The 8899-nt window shown below is 32.1% G+C and overlaps 1 protein-coding gene across 1 annotated transcript; it reads right to left on the bottom strand.

The window, feature by feature from the left end:
• Positions 1 to 6079: 6079 nt before the first annotated feature.
• On the bottom strand, positions 6080 to 7909 carry LOC112750103 (two-component response regulator ORR3). Its single transcript, XM_025798654.3, has 5 exons — positions 7349 to 7909; positions 7154 to 7236; positions 6957 to 7034; positions 6785 to 6855; positions 6080 to 6665 (listed from the first exon to the last, which is right to left on the bottom strand). The coding sequence occupies exons 1-5, from the start codon at positions 7467 to 7469 to the stop codon at positions 6317 to 6319; spliced, it is 702 nt and encodes a 233-aa protein (XP_025654439.1). The 5' UTR covers positions 7470 to 7909; the 3' UTR covers positions 6080 to 6316.
• Positions 7910 to 8899: the final 990 nt, after the last annotated feature.

The raw sequence follows: 8899 nt of genomic DNA, 5'->3' as shown, positions 1-8899 counted from the left end.
ATTGTAAATAAACTAGATGTTCACTTGGTTTGCAATTATATTCATGTTGCTATGCTTCTGTCAAACATATATATCTGCTGTATATCAGACCTAGCATTTTTACTGTTGCAGTTGCCTTATTATTTCATGACCATAAATATTGTATCTAATTTTAAGAGTGATGTTCAGTGGTTTGTCAACTTTGATAGATACAATAATTTATTTAACAATGACATCTAGAAGTAGAAGATCTACAAGTGGAAGCCGAAGGATCAGGTTGAAAAACTAGAGAATAAAATTCTATTTCTGAAATTGTTAGCATGTTTTCACTTTTTTAGTTTTGTAGTTTGTATTTTTCTAATAATAGTCTTGTTTTTTAAATTCTAGTAGGAGCTTCGGATTATATTAGGCATACTAATATATTGTAAAAGCTAGTGAGCTTCAATAAAATGACTTGTTTCAGGGATATTATGGCTATGTTGAACATATTGCTAATATTAAATAAAGTAATTTAACCTTACTGCTAACAAATTCTTCTTGCACCAGAAAGTTAGAGATATAAGCACAAATTCACAAAGTATTAAGCTAGATGGTGGTAAAATATTATCCAAAACAAAAACTTTAACTTTAACTATGTTTAGAAATTTAATCTAACTAAGTTCCAAAGACTTAACTTGGATTTTAAACAATATTAGGCAGCAAAATATTGTAAGTTAACTTTAACTTGGACATTGTAAGTCCTAATTCAACCTTACATAGTTCCAAAAACTTTAACTTTCACCCATTAAGTTTCACAATATATCACAACTTGAGACAATTAGTAATCATTCTATCTGAGAATGGATTGCACTAGTGCACTCTTCTGAGAGTCTGTCATGTCGCAAAAGCTCTTTTCTAGATGCGGATTATCCAAAAACTTCAGCCCGACCTGCATCACCTCTTCATCTCCCAATTGAAGTTGTTCAAGCTTCTCACCAATATTAAATTTTTCATTCACACCAGAGATAGCATCAGCAAGTACCGGGACATACTTTTCCCAGGCAGCAGTTGAAAATTGCGCATGCTCGGCCATCTTCTCTAGAATGTCAGTTTGCTTCTTCTTACCAGAATTCCTTATGCTACTTGCATCAACTTTATAGTGTGAAGCTGCTCCTTATCCTTTATCAATGCTTGGATTTGCTGACATTTTAAATTCATCCAATCCTTGACTCTGATCTTCCTCTTCTTCATGAACTTGTTCCTTTGCGTCAATGCCACTGACTGCACCTACACCCGTGGCTATGTCCTTTCCGAATATACCCTCCAGTTGGTGAAACAAAGGTAACGGCTTCCCATGAGTATAGAATTTGGTCGAGTGTGCTTTTGATAAAACAAACAGAAGTGATTATATATATTCAAAAGTGACAATTTAAGTAACTTGAATTAAATTTACAAATGACCTTCATCCACGCATCAAGGACATCTTTCTTGTCAACTTCCACGCACTGTTTTTCAGAATTTCAACCAAATTCATTGCAAGCCAACATTTCAAAGGCATGTTGATACTTCTCCTTCGGTCGCTTATGCTTATTCTTGAAATGCTTGGCGGTTAGCGTACAACTTGGGAAGGCCTCTAGCATCCTTAAAGCTAGTTTTTTCAATAATTCCTAGTCTGAATTGTCCACAATAAGCTTTCATACTATCAACAACGAACTCCTCCATGAAACCAAAAAATGCTTTAGTTTCTGCATCACTTCATATGCGTTTGTCCATTCTCACCTAAGAAAAAGATTAACAGAAATAAGTTGTACAATCCAAAAACATCATATCCGAAAATAATATATCTTATAAATACCAAATAAGTTTCAATTACCATGCTACAAGAACCATGCGTTGAATTACAAAAATTTTTACAATACCATTAATAAGTTTCGATGACAATGGGTTTTACAACACAATAGAAAGTCTTATAAACACAAATTTACCATCTATGATGCACAACACTGACATAGACACGACATGATATGGGACATGCAGACACACGAATTTTAGATTCTTATAAGACATGGGAACATGACGTATATATAAATATAAGATATTTTTAAAATAATTTATAATAATATTTTGATATTTTAATAATTAATAATATATTATTTCTAAACTCATTTCAAGAATATATATATATATAAAATAAGGATGCACAAGCTTACACATGATGGTATTTAAGTGTGTCTAAGCATGTCCAGAGAAAAAAATATTTTTTATTAAGACACGATTAGACACAAAAAACACACGTGTAAAACGAGTGTTAGTGAGTGTCGTCTCCGAAATGTATCTGACACGTAGACACAATAACTTAGCGAAATATCCATGCTTCATAGTTTATCATTACATCACAAAAGTCATGTCAACATAAACAGTGGAATTCAATATGGGCCTAGAAGCTATTCTTATTCTATATGACTAGCTTGCCACTCTTTATATATCTCAATCGCCATGTTGTCACACCATTGTGTCCACTCATTTGTATTTTCAACCACATCAATCAATTCATGTGGTGCTTCCTCTCCAACTGGAAGAAATTCATCTTAGAGGCTAGTTTGCCCTTCCAGATTTGTATCCATGTTCTTACAAATAAAATTTTACAACAAACAACAAACTATTATAATCTGACTTTGTGTCTTTTTAGGATAAAAGCTAGGACTAAAATTTATCATTTCTTCTTAAGTAAACTGAATTATTGCTCGATAACATTCCTAGAAGAAGAATGTTTCCTATTGAAATACTCCTAGTAGTTGTGAGATGCACATGCTCCTTGGGCCTACTTTTTAGCATGATAGCGAGTGTCTCTATACGGTGCCAGGAACACAGGACCATTTGTGTAACCAGCATCAACTAAATAGTAATTACGTAAACATATTAAATATAAATGTCGTAAGCTCAACTATTGTGAACTCAAGCTTAATGTCAAAATCTAACTTGTGGCTTATAAATTAGGTATTACTATATAGTATCTTGAGACTATTACGACGAGTGATTGCATCTTGAAGTATTCTTAAATTAGATGCCGATCCTTCCCATCTACTAAGTACATAAACCAAGCTCATATCTCGGTTAAACACTCCTAGGATGTTGGTACATATTTTACACTTTCTTGTTCGATATCTTGACCTATCAGATTCAGAGACTGTCACCTCTATATAAGTATCATCTAATACTCCCAAGCAACTCTATAATATATAAAAAATTTTGACTTTTAGACAGACAATCCTTCTAGGCAGAAAATAAATTACACACATAAGCTATTAGCTATACCTTAAACTTTCTCCAGTTGGGTCTATGCAATCCTCTTCAACTGGTGAGGCCTTGGCGAACAGTAAACTTTGGATACGTATAACAGCCTTTAAAATCTTATTGAAATACTTACTAACTGTTTTTCTAAACCTACAAAATCTAACTTGTAGACTATGATTTTTATTATGATGTGCTAAGATAATTAGAAAAGTTGCAACTTGCTCCGCGAAACTTACTTGACCATCCTCTCGAAGTCCTCCTTGGACTCGAAACAACTCGCACAAATTAACAAAGGCATTTGTGTTCATTCTCAACTCCCAAATACAACTCCTATCACCCTCGCTGACTATACGCTCTAATGCATCGCATCTAATTTTACTATTTATTCTTCCGTCTAATGACACTTGCTCACTACTTCTATTCCTAAAGTACACAAAATAATATAAGTACAAAAAAATAACATCAAATTATCATGCCTCAATCTCAAGTAATACATCACTTAATAATCTTCAAATGCTCTATTCTTTTCTAACAAAATAATTATTTCAATCAAAATAAGCATATATTTTCAATTTAATCTACATCAAAATGAATTTAATATTTTGTAACAGTTTTCCAATCAAACAGTTTTCATGAAATTAAAATAAAATTAAAATGTAAGGCACACATTTCTATTGCTACGATACACAAAAAATGCAAAAGAAAATAAACTTATGTTCGACCTTTCAAAACATTATTGAATCCTTTCAATAAACTATACAAGAACAAAAACCAAAAATATTACCAGTCCTAAATGTATGATATAAACAAAAAACTGTCTTTAAATTTGAAATTGTGATACTCATTGCAATAAAACATTTTTCTCAAATTTACACAACTACAAAGTGTATTAGTATTCAAAGATGATATGCTCATATGCTACATACTTTCATATTCAACAATCAAATGTTTATGCATTTAAATAATACTGAAAGTTATCAAACTCAAAAATTGGTATTGAACGGACACAAATCAATAAAAAATTAGTATCATACTCAAAGTTGTCAAACTAAAAAATTGCAAGCAAGAATGTTCAAAAGAGCACAAAATTACAATATTTCAAAGACTAAAAATATGTTATGATAAATATTGAAAAAGAAGCAATCATATATTATGCAATAAGGACATAAATTAGATTATGCAATAAAAAAATAAGTAGATCAGGAGACAAATTTAGATTAGGGCAACTAACCTAGGTCACGGTGGCAAGCTAACGATGACGAGGAGTTGGTTGTCCTGACGGAGCAAGAGGGTAGAAGCTGTAATTGGAGTCTTCGATGCTGGTCCTGCGTGTGAAAAGATGAGAATATGAGAACACTAGTAGCTACGACAGCGACGACAATATCGTGTTCTTGGTGGCGGCGATAGGGTAGAGGATGCAGATGGGTGTCTTCGATGTTGGTCCTACATCTAAGAAGATGAGAGCAATTGGCTACAAAGATGAATGTGCGAGGACAACTCACCTACCTCACAGTGGCTATGACGGTGACGAGGAGATGATGGTCCTAGCGGCGACGATGGGCCATCAGCTACAGCCAGAGATCTTCAATGCTGGTCCAAGGTTTAAGAAGATGAGCAGATGAGAAGAACTGAGATCTAATTTGATTTGTACGAAGGGTAAATTTAGAATTAGTTAATTGGAATGAGAGTATTTTGGCTAGAAATTGTCATTTAAATTTCAGTTTTCATCTCAAAAATTTCAGTCTCATGTTTTCCTACTTTTTGGAGGTACTGAAAGGACTGAAATTTTGTGTCACAAGACTAAAATTTTAGTTCCAATTTCAGGCTAACAAACATGATATTGAATTTTAGTCTCCCAATTTCAGTATCTCAAAAACAAATGCTATCTAAAGAGACAAAAATTTTATATTTGGTAATTAAAATTTTAATTCTAGTCTCTCGTTATCAAATACAATCTTGAATCTTAATTTTTGGGTCTTAATTCCGATTTCCAAAATCAAACGCTGCGTTAGAGACAAGTAGACAAGTTATTTTATAGGAGCCCGAAAAGAGCCCACGAGTCGATCCAAGTTTCCCACCTTCTTCGTTATATGAATATGAATATGAGGGGGGACACTTTCAAACATGTCCAATTCACATCCACAATTCTATTATGATTCTTTCTAGCAGACAAGATCTTGCATACCTTTATATTCCATCTGTTTCACATCATTTCCACACCTAAATTCATTGTTCAGTCCACGCCTCCTCTTCTACCCTTTATATTTTATTACTATTATTTTATTTCCCTCTTCATTCTCATAAATTTCTATCTTTCTTCCATTCTCCACTCATTTTATTAATATATGATATATGACCTACAAATCTTTTGACATAGTCATATCTTCAATTTTGAAAAAGCAAGTTTGATCATGTGTAAAGGGATAAATTGGTCTTCAGAAAAAAGATTCTCATAAAATATAAAAAAATTAATATCATGTTAGTGAAATAATAAGCACCCTAATTATAAAATAAAATGCATAATTCTAGTGACATACACTTCTTGAATCTATGTACCAAGGGACTTCATAGCTTTGAATCAAATATTCAATCTCTATTTGCGTATTACATTTTCCATTTTCTCTTAATAGTTTCTAAAGAAAAAAAATTCTAAAGAAAAAATATATAACTTCTATATTTTATTTAATTTGCAATACTTATTTTAAACTTAATATTTTATTTAAAGCAGAAACAAGTCATGAACTGAATCAAATATAAACTGATATTTTGAATTTTGATTAACATTTATCTCCTTTCTTTCATAATAAAATTAAATAAAATAAGAGGAGGAACAATAATCTTATTATGATATTATACCCATCAACTTTCTTTAACCCACCTTCATACAAAATAAATTAGCAAAAGCAAAGAGCAGGGGTATTGATGCAACAAAAACCGTTACAAACAACGGATAATTGCAGTTTCAACCCCCACAGAAAAACAAATTTAAAAAAAGGAATGAAGAAGATACTTCTGCAGTGCTCAAGAGAGAGAGGAACATAATGTGGGGCCGACACAGCAAAACTCAATCTCCGCCGGTCATTTTAAGCCGTCGGATTGGAGAATCAAGCGATCTGATGGGCGAAGATAATGGCGACGGAGAAGGCGATGAAGAAGACTCGGACGGCGATGATAAGGGGGTTATTGAGGACGAAATGGACGGTGGAGATGATGACAGATAATCAAAGGCGGTAGTGTCTGAAAGCTTCCTTTTGTTAATTCCTCCTCCACCACCACCACCGCCACCGCTGCAACCTCCGGCTTCGGCGGCGCTAACGTCCCTGCTGGCGGTGCTCATATAATTCTTCAACCGTTTCACGTCAGATAACTTCACTGGCTTTACTATGAAATCCTTTGCTCCCTCCTCTAAGCATCTACATATTCCAACATTTTTCAACTCATCAATCAATTTTTTCTTACTACGTAAAACCAAAAACTAAAATTAAAATTTAAAAAAAATATCAGTACATTAAAATTAAACTCCTAACATTACCTGTCAATTCGTGGCAAGATATTTTCCGAGGACATGATGACGACCGGAATTTCTCTGAAAGTGGACGATCCCTGCATTAAATTAAATAAGCATTGTTTAATTAGCAATTTTTTATTATTTATTTATTTTTTATTTTTTGTTGGGATTGTGTTTAATTTGTTTTTTTTTGTACCTTGATTTTTTTGAGCAAATCATAACCAGACATTCCAGGCATGCAATAATCTGTGATAATTAGATCTACCTTTAAACCCTGCCAAGAGAAATGAAAAAAAATAAAAAAAGACGAATATTATATTCTTATTTAATTTATATATTTACCCATTATTCATAGGGTAAAATTTTCATTTTCTATGATATTGATATACATACCACAAAATCATCTGATTCAGATGTTCTCTGTTCGTCCAGCCCCAGTAACTGCAGGGCACTGATTCCACTATCAACAGCAGTAACTGCAATTTTCCAAGGGAAAAAAAAATCTCAGATCAAACAAATTAAATTCCTAACACTGAATAAGCCTGCATAAAAAGAAAAGAAAAATTTTTGAGTTATTATAGTGTTTACCTTTACAAGCTGAGATTTTGAGTAAGCGCTCAATGACCTTCCGATCGACGAGGCTATCATCGACGGCTAAGACATGAACTTCTTCTGAAACGACGCCGTCTCTCTCCATCACTTGAGTCATGAAGGAGAAGAACCAAAGGAGAAAAACAGAGACAAGGGATAGAGAGAGTAGAGAGAGAAATGAAAAGAAAAGAGGAAGAGCATTCCTTAACGTGGGAGATAAAATCTTTAAATACAGGGGTTTGTAGTGTTAATTGTTGTGTAGTAATAACATGTTGTGTTGTGTTGTTACGTTTTTTTCATTCATAATTGTCTATCTGTCCGTACCTCCATGTCACGCTATCTAATTCTATCTCCAACACTAAAGAGTTAGAGAAATGATAATAGAATAAATAAGTCTCTTTTGGAAAATCAAATCTTTCTCTTGCTAAAATTATCTCAAAAATCCGCTCTTTTTCTCTTTATTTTTTTGGAGGAGATGTCGCTGAGATTCTGAAATCCACTCCCGATGTGTTCTTAAATGACTTTCTTTAACAAACATATCATAAAATATGTGTACTTATGTTAATATTTTGATTTTGGTACATTTTAAGCCCAATGTATTTTGACTATGACAACTAATTATGTATATACAATAATGCCATATGTAGTTTTAAGATAATTGCTATAGAAGTCAAACTTAATTTATTTTATATGATAATATTTGTTTCTTGACATTATCTTTTCTTTACTTATTTAATTCTGCTGTATGCAAATTAACATCTAATTTTATATTAATAATCATAAAATGTCATTCGATTGCGTACACTAATTAATGTATGTAGATGTGATTAGTAATTACCAATTCATTTATATCTTACTACGTCAGTTTAGTTAGGCCTCGTGATTTTTTCTTATATATATTGATTCTCTCATATAGTTATATTATTATGTGTAGATAGTCACGCAAATAAGTATATAGTTATTGTATTAAAGTTAAACCCTAATTATAAGCTTATATATTTATAAGCTTATATATAGGTTAAAAATAGAGTTGATTTTCTCAATGTTCTGAAAACGAATCGGTCATTGAACCATTTTAGTTACTGGTTCATCGATTTATAGGTTTAATCGGTTCAATTGTAGTTAAATCGAAAAAATCGTTTTATAATAAAATAATAAATAAAATATAAATACACACACCAAAATTATATGATCTTATCAATTTACAAACTTAAAAGTTTTTTTAAAACACTCTTAAAATATATGTTTCCAAACACTTTTGTCATCATCATCTTCAACTTTACACTCATCACTCAATTAAAAAATCCACAACCCTAATCCTCTATTGATTTCTTTTGGAAAAATAAAATCTCATTCAAGAAAGAAACCATACCTGTAAGTAATTGAGAAGATTTGTGAGACTCAACACCAAGACATAGAACAATTATACATATAGAGAAGTACCAACAAACCAATTCTCAATTTCATGAATCACCCTAAACTCTGAAATCAATAAATCTATCAACAAAAATTCAAAAATAGCATACTCATAAATTTAAAAACAACAGC

The sequence above is a fragment of the Arachis hypogaea genome, chromosome 15 (assembly GCF_003086295.3).
Source record: "Arachis hypogaea cultivar Tifrunner chromosome 15, arahy.Tifrunner.gnm2.J5K5, whole genome shotgun sequence".
Classification (NCBI taxonomy): Eukaryota; Viridiplantae; Streptophyta; class Magnoliopsida; order Fabales; family Fabaceae; genus Arachis; species Arachis hypogaea.
Note: the sequence above shows the minus strand (reverse complement) of the source record. Positions and strands in the feature narration are given on the sequence as shown.

Excerpts from the sequence above, each read along its gene's own strand:
- LOC112750103 (XM_025798654.3), bottom strand. The coding sequence starts at position 7,469 with ATGACTCAAGTGATGGAGAGAGACGGCGTCGTTTCAGAAGAAGTTCAT. Across the intron at positions 7,035-7,153 it reads CTGAATCAGATGATTTTGTG|GGTTTAAAGGTAGATCTAAT; the intron begins GTATGTATATCA and ends TTCTCTTGGCAG. Across the intron at positions 6,856-6,956 it reads ATTTGCTCAAAAAAATCAAG|GGATCGTCCACTTTCAGAGA; the intron begins GTACAAAAAAAA and ends AATTTAATGCAG.